Source organism: Prionailurus viverrinus, chromosome D1, assembly GCF_022837055.1.
Source record: "Prionailurus viverrinus isolate Anna chromosome D1, UM_Priviv_1.0, whole genome shotgun sequence".
Classification (NCBI taxonomy): Eukaryota; Metazoa; Chordata; class Mammalia; order Carnivora; family Felidae; genus Prionailurus; species Prionailurus viverrinus.
The window spans coordinates 46,327,110-46,339,125 of NC_062570.1; the positions used below are offsets into that span (position 1 = coordinate 46,327,110).

General features: G+C 45.9%; 1 protein-coding gene across 4 annotated transcripts in view; it reads left to right on the forward strand.

Moving 5' to 3' along the window:
* The window catches only part of ME3 (malic enzyme 3), a 184,715-nt gene that overhangs the window by 83,267 nt on the left and 89,432 nt on the right, over positions 1–12,016 (forward strand). For all 4 annotated transcript variants that reach the window (XM_047879261.1, XM_047879260.1, XM_047879262.1 and 1 more), the window contains 2 exons: positions 2,065–2,198; positions 5,306–5,455. In XM_047879261.1, the coding sequence (XP_047735217.1) occupies positions 2,065–2,198; positions 5,306–5,455 (284 nt within the window). The remainder of the gene's footprint in view (positions 1–2,064; positions 2,199–5,305; positions 5,456–12,016) is intronic.

A 12,016-nucleotide genomic window follows, 5' to 3' on the forward strand; every position in this document is an offset into this window, starting at 1 on the left:
AACTCCTACAACTTTACAGTACAAAGAATGGATCTTAATGTATCCAGATTTTTTTTCCAAATAATTTAATAGGCTACTGGATCAAATGCACACTGTAACATGAGAATACAACTGTGTTATATCATACATAAATGTATGCTACAACCTCAGTGAAGGAGTGGAAGGAAAAGTGCTGACCTAAGTAGCTGTGGAAATAAGTGAAGTTTGGAAGACTAAAGGCAAAAGGAACAGCTTATAAGCACTATAATCTAGTGTATTAAGTTGTTTCCCATGGTGGCATGGGTTAACAATTCTGATACCAAATGTGTATACTGGAATTGAGTAATTAAGTACATGGGTGGCAGGTGGTGGGAGCTTATCTCTCAATGGTGCAATAAGAATTTACAGATTAGCAAAGTGATGAGGCTAGAATGATCCATGCAGTAATGGATTAGAGATATTACTATGAAGTTATGTTTAGCTTAATATAGATTAATTTCCTTGCTCTTTCAGCTGAGAGGGACTAGAAACAATAAAACCCCAGTAGTAAGTAGCACATGTATTGAGTAGTGGTTTCCAATGCCATGTTTCAAAGAAGGAATTAGGTCTCCTTGAATCAATGGCTGATTCTAGGACCGGAGCAGGCCATAACATAAAAGGTGATCCTAGATCATCTTGTGCCAGAAAGTAAGAAGTAGATGAAAGAAAGAGAGAGAGAAAGAGATGGAGGGAGGGAGGCAGGAAGAAAGTGAGAGAAAGAAAAGAGAAGAAAAGAAAAAGAAAGAAAGAAGGAAGGAAGAGAGAGAAAGAGAAAGAGAAAGAGGAAGGAAGGGGAGAAAGAGGGACTGAGGAGGAAGGAATTAGGGGAATATGTCAAAGGGGCACAGGAGCCATCTGAAAGAGTTCCCAATGGCCAAAGCTGGAACAATTTGAGCAACAAAATAAATATTGGATTATAACCCAAAGTATAAAATAAGTACCCATGAGTCCATTCTAATATAAATAAATGATTGAATAAATAAATGGGGAGAAGAGACAAATCTTGCATGCAGAAGATTCCAAAAAAAGAGTCACTTTACGGTGGAGAACGCTGACAAGCACTACCCAGCCAGGTGATCAGGGTCGCGATCAAGGTTGATATCAACAGTGATAAATCGTGTTGACAGTATGTATCTTGATCTGATGTGTAAAATGGCACTTTGTGTCTTCCTTCTAAAAACCCATAACCCCAGTAGAGTCATGAAAAAAACATCAGACATATTCCATAGAAGGGTATTGTATAAAATACATGACCAGTACTCCTCAAAACTCTCAGTCATCAAAAACAAGGAAGGTCTGATAAACTGTCAGACAGAGAAGCCTAAGGAGACATGATCACTAGATGTAGTGTGGGATCCTGCAAAAAGAACAACAGAAAGGGCCATAGGTAAAAACTAAGGAAGGCTATGGGGCACCTGTGGCTCAGTTGGTTGGGCGCCTGAGTCTTGATTCCAACTCAGGTCATGATCCGAGGGTTGTGGGATTGAGCCCTGCGTCAGCCTCCACGTTGAGCATGGTGCCTACTTAAGATGCTCTCTCTGCCCCACCCCCCGCCCCTCTTCCCTGCTCATTTGCTCTCTAAAACAAAAAAAAACCTCAAGGAAGCCTGAATAAACTATGGCGTTTGCTTCATAATAATGTGTCACTATAGGTTCTTTAGCTCTAACAAATGTACTGAAGTGACAGACAATATTAATAATAGAAATTGGCTGAGGGGATATATGGGAACTCTCTGTACTGTCTTCTCATTTTTTCTGTAAATCCAAAATTGTTCTAAAAAATAAAACACATTTAAAAAAAAAAAAACTAACCAAAAAAACTGACCACATAGATATTTTCCTCATTCTTCCGGGAAGAATCTGACAGTCAGAAGAATCCAAGTACTTGGCACAAGATTGCCCGTCATTTAAATGGCAGAGGTGGGATTCAAATGCAGGGCCCACTGTTGAATCAGTGACTTTTGCCTGTCTGTGGATGGAACCTTTCTGTTCTGTAGTTTTACACATATCCCTTCATGTGTGTGTGTTTCTTTCTTGTTCTTCCCAGGGGATGGCCTTTACACTTGAAGAAAGGCTGCAGCTTGGAATCCACGGCCTGATTCCCCCCTGCTTCCTGAGCCAGGACGTCCAGCTTCTCCGGATCATGAGATACTACGAGCGGCAGCAGAGTGACCTGGACAAGTCAGTGCCTAGATCTGCTCTGTCTACTCAAGCCACAGGCTGAGCTGTTTCTTGTGGCCCATACAAGGTTCTCTTGGTTCTCTGCAGCAGGGAAAGGCTGAGAGCCCTGAGACATCCCAGACCCAGCCCTGTCTTCCACAGGGTGGTGGTCTCCCTGAGGGACAGAACTTGTTACGATAGAGGCACCGTAGACATGTCTTGGGAGAACTGGGAAGGGAGACTGACGTCCAACCAGTGGAATCTGGTTGGGCCTCTGGGAAGTGATGTTATCTGAGTCAGCCAGAGAAGCACTGATGGGACTTCAGCAGATGGCACTGGGGTTCATGGAAGGCATTTCACTCAACAGGGAGAAGGGGAGCAAGGGGGAGAAGGGTGGTACATGGCCCAGGTTCATACGGTAAGGGGAATGTGTGGGAGAAGAGAGGAGGTGCACAATGACACCTCCGAAGGGACCTCAGATGTCATATGTTAGAGCCGTTAATAACCCTGCCTCCCCTCTGGGTTCTCCCGGTGGGGATACTACACGAAGAGCCAAATGAGGGATCACAGGGTCAGCTTTGTCAGTTTTTACTAAAGAAGGTGGTGACCTCCCACGTCACATGGCTGTGAATTGGTAGAGCCAGGATTTGAACACAGTTCGCTCCAGAGTTTGCTCTTAATTGCTCTGCTGTGCCATAGCTAAGAGGCATTAGAGCTCAGTGGCTATAAGACTAGACTCTAGTATTAGACTGACTTCAAATCCTCATTCTATCACTTAACAGCAAAACTTACTCAGCCCCTCTGGTTCATTGCTCATCTGTACCATACCAGTGGTATCTAACTCATAGGGTTATGATAAGGCTTAAATGCATTAGTATTTGTAATGTGCTCAGAATAGTTACATAGTAACTGTAACTTACAACAATAGGCACTGTGCAAAAGCGTGCAAAAATAAATACAGCGCCTTGCTGGGCTCCGGCAGAAATTTGGGGAGAAGATAAGAGACCCCCCCCCATATATCTGTAGAGCTTAATGGCCAAGACTTTGGGTCATTGATGGTGTGGCTGTCCCCCTCAGCAGGATGTCAGATCCTGCACCTGTCTTCCCATGCTTCCCCCATAGAGTCCATGTTTTCTAAATTGTAGTGAATAATGAAAACTCTGCTTCCCCCTTCCCTCTATTCCAGAACAGGTAAACTCTATGGGTATCACTCCCATTAGCTCTAAGGCCATACTGCAGCCCAGGTCAAATATTCTTTCCTTCTTGTTTATTCCACTCAGTAGTCTAACTATGTCACCCTGAAGACCAAACCAGAAAGTACAAGATTAATCCAACCAACAGCATTACACATGCTCTAACTTTGAACAATCTGAACTTCCCCCATTTGTTAAATTTACAAAGAATTAAAGTCTAATGTGAAATCCTTTTTCCTAAGAATTAAAAGTCCTAAATCCTTCCCTGTCCCCAGTTTTTTTCAGCTAGATAGACTTTACTCATATGCCTGGGAAGACATGCCAGGCTCAGGGAGCAGGGGACATGCCTGATACTGGCTGCTCTACAGGGCTTGCTCCTGATGGTCTGTTGACTCCTCTGACCCACTCATTCCCAGAGTCCCTTATTTCAGCAGGCGCTCAGGGAAATGCTAAGGAAGCTCCCTGGCTTCTTTTCAGTAAGGGTAATGGTATGCTGGTAAATTTATAGTAACTGGTTCTGGGGCATGAGGAGAACCCTGATTTATAGCATTGGCCAATTTCCATGATATAAATACTCCCAACCATGACCGATTTCAAGTTATCAACTTGACATCACTGGATGCAGAACTGGGAAGAGATGAGTGCAAATGGCTACTGAGTAAGGGAATGAGCTCAGAACACTAGTAACGAGCTGAGATCCTGGCTACGCAAGCAGAAATCCTCCCTTCCTTCTAAAACACTGTTTTTAGTTCTAGACCAGGGCCTTTGGTAGGGAAGAGGCTGAGGCCCCAGGAAGTCACATGACTTCCCCAGAGTCACAGTGCTAGTTAACAGCAGAATTGGGGTTCAAACCCAGGACCCTGATACCATGCCCAGGGATCATTCCCCTCTGGGTACCTCTCTCCCACCCCATTCCATGCCAGGGCTCAAGTGCCTCCATACTCTCCTACACTGTTGTCCAGAACGGGTGTGATATCAGTAGTCACCAACACCTCACCTTGAATTTCAACCCTTGGGTTTTTTCCCCCCAGGGTTTTTGCGTTTTCAGGACTCTGAATGAAAGGCTTTTTTCCTGGCTTACTGATTTCAGGCTTCAGGGAATAGGTGAGAAAGAGATTTTTTTGGAGCACACCTCCTGAGGTCAAGTGGTACTCAGCCACTCGGGGAGCTCTGCTTGTGACAGGGACCAGCCCTTTGTAAGTGGGAAAGTCCAGCTCTGGTGTATTCTGTATTTTCCTCAACTCTATGCCACCTCCAGTATATTATTTTTTTTTCTTTTTTAAATTTTTTTAATGTTTATTTTTGAGAGAGAGAGAGAGAGAGAGAAATAGAGACAGCACGAATGGGGGAGGGGCAGAGAGTGAAAGGGAGACACAGAATCTGAAACAGGCTCCAGCCTCTGAACTGTCAGTACAGAGCCTGATGAGGGGCTCAAACTCTGACTGGCGAGATCATGACCTGAGCGAAAGTCAAGGAGCTTAACTGACTGAGCCACCTAAGCGCCCCTATGATTTTTTCATTCAGTAATGTCCACACAGTAATAACATAACTAACCATCTTGCATCATAGTTATGATTCTGGAGTCAGATTGCTTAAGTTCAAATCTATTTCATTTCTCTGTGCCTTACCCTCCTTATCTCTAAAACAGCCAGAATTATAGGACCTATCTCACAAATCTTTGGGGGTTTTAAATGAGTTAATGTAAAATGTTTAGAATAGTGTCTATGCCATGAATAATGATAAGTACTATAAGGCAGACAATATTCTCCACATTTTACAAGAAATGAGACCCATGTTTAGGGGAGATAGTGATTTGCCCATGAACGTGCCATTGTAAGTAGCTGAGCAGGAGCCCTGGGTCTTTGCATCAAGGGACCTCTGCACGGCCACTATGGTGCTCATGTGACCAGTGTGATTCTCGTCTCCCTTTCCAAGGTACATCATTCTCATGACACTCCAGGACCGGAACGAGAAGCTCTTCTACCGAGTGCTGACGTCAGACGTGGAGAAATTCATGCCCATTGTGTACACCCCCACCGTGGGACTGGCCTGTCAGCACTATGGCCTGACCTTCCGCAGGCCCCGGTGAGCCATCCTGGGGCGTGGGCTCAGGGAGGGGCCGTCTCATGTTGGGGAATCTATTCTTCCCTCTGGCCTTGCTTAATGGGACTCTGGAGGCTATTCCTGGTTGAGCCAAAGGCTCGACAAGACATTTGATCTTAAGCTCTTGCTCAGGAAATTACCCCACGCCCAGAGAAATGAGCTGAGAGAGGGTCTAGCAAGGGAATAACAGAGCCCCTCCACCTCCCAATGATAAATGCGCAACATGTTGTTCAAAGTTGGCCTGAAAGGTATTTCAGATTGTTTTTCTCTCATTATCTACCTACCACCTACCCCCTCTCTTGTCATCTCCACAGTGCCGACGGCTCTCTTGCCAGTTCGGGCCAATGAATAATGGAGTGTTGGATACCAAAGACTGAATTCTTTTGCTGACTCAAAGAAGCAGTATTCCTTCATTTGGGCTTGACTCAGATTCCACTTAAAATGTCATTTTATTAGACAAAAATTTGGCACTACAGTTTCTTTCAGAGCCAAAGAATTTAGAGGGCAGTCTTTCTAAAAAGATTGCTTGTGGTTTTTTTTTTCATGATGAGTTCAGAATATATATTTTTAAAAATGTATAAAAAAGGAAAAATGAGTGTTTTCCAAAGATCCTCAGTGCAAGGTGCCTGGTTATTATCAATACATATTTCTAGCACTGCTGATAAAAGATTGGCCTGGGTTTATTATATGTACTGGAACACTGTTTTAGTCTGTATTAGAATATGTTAAGATACAGTGTGCTGTGCACTGATGTGTAATTTATGTTTGCATAGAATTTATAAATCTGTGTTTATAAATCCTTTGGTATATGAGGAGCATGTAATCATGATCTAGAACATCTTTTGTTGATTTGGAAAAACATTCTTCTAGTTGTGAAGCCAGCATTTGGGATGAGCCTGCCGCCTGAGCACGTGGAGGCCCTGATGCCAGTTCTCTTCCTCTTCTGGCCCCACTGTCACCTTTGGCCAAGGGGCAGTGTGTCACATCTCACTTCTTGCGGTGGGGGTGGGGTCCAGCTGTTGAAGCAGACCTGACCTCATCACTCAGAGCAGCCACAGGGTGTCTGAATGGCTCAGTCAGTTAAACGTCCGACTCCTGATTTTGGGCTCGGGTCATGATCTCATGGTTCGTGGGATTGAGCCCTGCCTCAGGCTCTGTGCTGAGCATGGAGCGTGCTCAGGATTTTGTCTCTCTCTCTTCCCCCTCCCCACTCACTCACTGTCTCTGTCTCTCTAAAAACAAAGTAAATAAACTTAAAAAAAAAAAAAAGGAGCCATTCTTCTGCAGTCCTATGGGGGGACTGCACCCAGACCCTGTAGCAGTGGTCTTCATCCTGCCTTTTTCAAGAGGAAAGAGACTCCTTTTCTCTTACTCTCATTCTGAAACCAGTAGTGGCAGAGACCTTGGGAGCTGGTAGAACATTTCTAAAGGATGTAGGACCCTGTTTACCTGCCAGTTCTTACTCAGAAATGATCCTCCCAGGTCCTCCCTCCTGCAGAGTGCAGGTCAGCTCATTTCCCTCCTCCAAGGCCATCAGCAGCCTCCAAGTCTTAAAGAAACAAGTCCAGCACTTTGATGAAAGTAAGCTTATCATAGCCCAGCTCCAGCTCAGAAATCCCATGCTCTGGCTACACTGATCTGTTCCTCATGTCCAAGTACGTCTGGTGCTCTAATCCTCTGTGCCTTTGCACATGTGTTCCTCTCTGCCTCAGACATCTGCATTCTCTTCTTTCCTTGTTCTCTGTCCATCAGAATTGTTGCTAGCCTTCAAGGTCACCCAAGAGTCAGCTTCTCTGCCCTCCCTGATCCACCAGGGCTGAACTGCTCACTCCTTCCTCTGCCTCCCCCTCAATTCATTACACGTTGTTCCATTCCATAGTTACATTTTTTGTGCTTCATGTTTTTAATTATTTGTATATCAGCCCCCTCTACCAGAACACAAATTTCTTGAGGCGTTAGTCAATACGTCAGATCCATTTGCATATACTAGACCAGTTCTTGGCAAGCACTTGACACTCTGATAGGAAAGTAGCATTGTGTACTGACTAGAAAGAGCTGCGTCTTTGCTGTCAGCCCTGACTTTTAGTCTCCTTGACCTTGGGCAATTTCCTTATCCTCTCTCAGCCTTAATTTCAACATTTGTAAAATGAAGGTAATAATACTACCTATATCAACTAGTCATTGTGAGGGTAAAATGTGATGTGTGGATTAGGTATCTGTCATACATGAGTGTTTATTTGTCTTCAGTGACTGTTGTAGGAGGAAGGAAAAATTGCCACATGTGGAGTCATACATACACACTTTTACATTTTTAAAAAGAAAATTGAGTCATTGAACATTTAATGAACTCACACGTTTAACTACAGACACAATTGGACTCTTCCAGAACCTACTGTTTCCTGAAGTCCTTCAGCCCTTATGACATGGCTCACTGCCTGCACTGGCTGGCCACTGAGGTCCTGTGGAAATGCAAGGCTATCCCACTCCCAGGCTACAATCTAGATTATAGATTTGGTTGTTGGTTCCGGATGAACCAGTTACTAGGATCAGGATCCTGCACATACAACAGGTTCTTAAGGTAGACTTTGCCTCCAGAACCCACTCTAGAATCCAGGGAACACACAAAACTGAACTTGAGTTAATGAACACTTATTGATGGAATTTGAAGTAGGGTTCGTGGGCAAATGGCCGAGAAAATTCTTGAGATGTCTTTGGTGCAAAAAGGTGATTTTACTAAAGCACGGGGACAGGACCTGTGGGCAGAAAGATCTGCACTAGGGTTGTGAGGAACAACTGATTATATACTCTCAAGTTTGTGCAGGGAGGGGAGGTATAGTAACATAAGTCTCCAAGGAATTTCTGGATGCTGGAAGCAAGGTCTCATAGGACCCTAAAGATTTAGCTATTGTCAAGATCAGGTTGCTTTTAGTTTTTAAGGAAGTGTAAACATTAAGGCATTAAGGCAGCCATAAACTTCTTGGGGAGCGTTACACGCTGCATGTCTCTGACATCTATCAGTGGGCTGCAAGCTATGATAAGGGAATTTAATTTGAACTGCATTTCTCTTCCCTTTGTTTCCCTCATCACTGATGGAGCAACTACTAGGTGCTGGGCATCATGTTACATGCTGTGAAATTACCCCCCAAAGAACAAAATATGGTTCTTGACCTCAAGCACAGTGAAGGGCCAGGCAATAATGATATAAGTTAAATATAATAAAAGTTTAAAAAATAAGAGATTTAATAGAGACAAAGAATTACAGGAGTCCATGGGAGAGAGAAATTTCTTTTCCCTGGAGGTGGTAGGAATGCTTCACAAAAGAGATATTTGAGCTGGTCCCAGAAGGTTGGATAGGAATTCTGTGGGTAAAGAAGAAGGGAATGGCCATTCCAGGAAAGGGCTTGGTATTATAGGTTTTATAGACACCTGGGTGGTCAGCTCACTTGGGTATCTCCCCACCTCCTGTGCCTGGCAAGGAGGGTCAGGGGAGGGGAGATAGGCTTTTACATCCATTGGCTCATAATGGATCCTCCCAATGTCCTGTCAGGTTAGTCTGGGAACAGTACCTCCATTTCACAGATGAGGAAACTGAGGTGGCCAGAGGAAAGGAACTTGTGTAAGATCTAACTGGTAGTTAGAATTCTGGCTACCAGAGTCAGGGAAAGCCACACCAAAGAGATGACATTTGAGCTGGGCTGTAAAAGATGAAAGCAAAGAATTGAGACAAAAAGCATTTGTTTACAGTGATCCAGGCACACCCTTCTCTCCCTTGCTAGAATGCAAGTCCTCTAGGACCCCACAGTGGGTGAAACAGGAGAATAGAGGGGTAGGAGAATTGGCCAGTGGCTCTGCCCAAAAAGAGGAACGAGCTTGGTCTCCTTCCCACAACACAAGGTGTTTGGAGTCACAGGGAGAGCTGTGTCCACTTGGACCCAGGCCCCATTGGCAGTTCTCCAATGGCTCAGCAATGGAGAGGGGCATGGTGGCAGAGTGGGGGTTCATATGGGTGGAAACAAGGCTCTGCCAACCACTTGAGCCCAGAGAACCAGGCCAGCCCTGAGTGAGGGCCGTCAGGGTACTACAGAAGCTGGACACACAGTGGGGAAAACAAGAGTGCCATGGTCCCAGCCCAAGATGTGCAGTTGAACTGGAGCAGGAAAAAAGCATCATAGTAATGCATAACTGTTTGCTGAAGGTCAGGCACATCCTAAAATCTTTGCATATTAACTTATTTAATTCTCACAATCCCCTAAGAGGTAGTTACTACTGCCATCCCATTTGTAGATGGAAACACTGAGACACAGAGAAATAACTTGTCCCAAATCACACAGCTCACAACCAGCAAAGCCAGAACTCAGACCCACGCAGTCTGAACTAGAACGTGGACAGGTAACCACCGCACTACATTGCCTGCTGTGGTTTGGGACTGTGCACATTTATTTGGTGGGCATTTAGGGGATGGGTGCCCTTGCAGCTCCAGGAATGCTTGATTGCTCAGGACTCTTTGGTGGGGATTGCTACATAACCTTTTCCTGAGCCTCTCCTGGGAGAGAATGATCCAGCTAGGTCCTGAGCCTGAGGCTCTGTGGGGCTGAGGCAGGTGTGGGCAGACTGAACTGTGTTCTTGGATTCTTCCCTCACACTCTTGGTACAGACTTCCCGCATATGTTTTGCACAAACCTTCTTCAGATGATTACCCAATTAAGCTACTTGACATGTGACAGTCTGAGCTGTTGCACCAGGTTTCCATTTGGCTGCTTTCCAGGTGTTGATTCCACACCTGCCTTGCTCCTGAAGGAAATGGGAGTTTGGGCTCCACCCCAGCCCTGAGCTTCATCTGAGGCCTGGCTTGGAATGGCTTTATGGATTAGCATCTGAAGGGAGGACAGCCCCAAGGCCAGGAGGGAGAGAGCCAGCTCCTTCTCAGTTTCTGAAATGATAAACATTCCTGCCAGGTTCCCAGGAACAATGGAGTCCTCTGTGAAAGGGCCTGTCCCCCTCCAAAGCTAATTAGGTCCAGCTGATGCTAAAATGGAACTTCCAAAGTGCCTCGGGGTCTGCATCGCCTCACAGCCTTGAGGGAGATGCTAGACTATCTCTGGGGCACCTGAGTATCCCTGGGTGGATAAACACAGCTGCAGGTTCTGGATTCTGTGGAGCCTCCTCTGCCCCTTCCTGCCTCACCCTTTACACCTCCCGTGTGTGCTTCTCCATGGGCCATAGATACTGGATAGCCTGGCTTGAAGGAATGGCCTTGAATGTCATTAACATGTGCAAGCCCAGGGTGAGGCCAGGCAGGAGTCCAAGATGCAACTCAGCTAAGGAGGGGCTATGAGGGGAAAGCCAGTATGGTGTAGGCTGCTGTCCAGTGTGGGAGAATACCCTCCCTTCCCTAGGCACCTCCATCTTGACCAACCTTTTCTTCACCTTCATCGTCTTGGGATCTAACAGATATGCACATGCCTGTAACCCTGACATTTCCCAGCCTCTGTGTGGGATCCCATCCACATGGGCGGTGAGGGCTGGGTTATGGGTAGTAGAAGGAGCAGACTTTGAAGCAGGAAGACTTGGCCTTGAATCCCAGCTTTTGATGACTTATGACCATTTAGCGACCCCCCCTACACACACACACGGTCTCCTCATGTGTAAAATGGGAATGATGCTTGTTCATGTGGCTGCTTACGAGGATTCAGTGAGATTCCATATGTAAAAGGCCCAGCCCTAGCAGGTGCTCAGCAGCTGTGACCTGCTCAAGACACCACCCTCAGGGTCTGTCATCTGACTCTGAGTCACCCTACCCAAGAGTCTGAAGGGTAAACCAGCTGAGGGCATCTTGGCCCTCTGAAGTGCCCCCATTCCTCTGTTGTGTCATACAGACCTGAAAAGATCCATACTTGTGCCTAACTAGCAAACCTGTTAGCAGGTAAGGGGAAGATGTGGAGGGAGAGGTGAGGGTAGGAAGTGGGCCTTGGCTTCACTGGTGGTCGAGATCCTGTAGAAGATACCTGAAGTCAGGTTTGGATTTGGACAAAGCCAGCAGCCCTTGGCCCTGAGCCAGGCTGTTGTCTTTCTTATCTGCAGGCAGGTGGGGTCCTGCACACAGGCCAGTAACATGTATGCAGGACAGTAACTGCTACCATTTATTGAATGCTTATGCTGCTCATGGTGGGCCCTAGGCTAGACACTTCGGGTACTTTATCCCTACACAACCCCAAAAGGGGCTTGTTACTTTACCAGAGGAAAACTAAGGCTAACTTGTCTAAGACACCTGTGTTTCTCCTGAGCTCACAGGTGAGCTTCTTGTGGCCCTGTGATGATGACACCTCAGAGATAAGCATTTGCATGCATGTCTTCATGAAAGCTCCCTTGCATGAATGGCCTGCACTCATGAGGGACACACACACACACACACACACACACACACACACACACACACACTGTACCATGGCAGACAGAGCACTGGGGCTGGAGTCCAGAGGGAATGGGTCAGCTCCCCTGTGAACCATGTGGCCTTGGAGCCCGGCTGCTCCTGTCCCCAAGTCT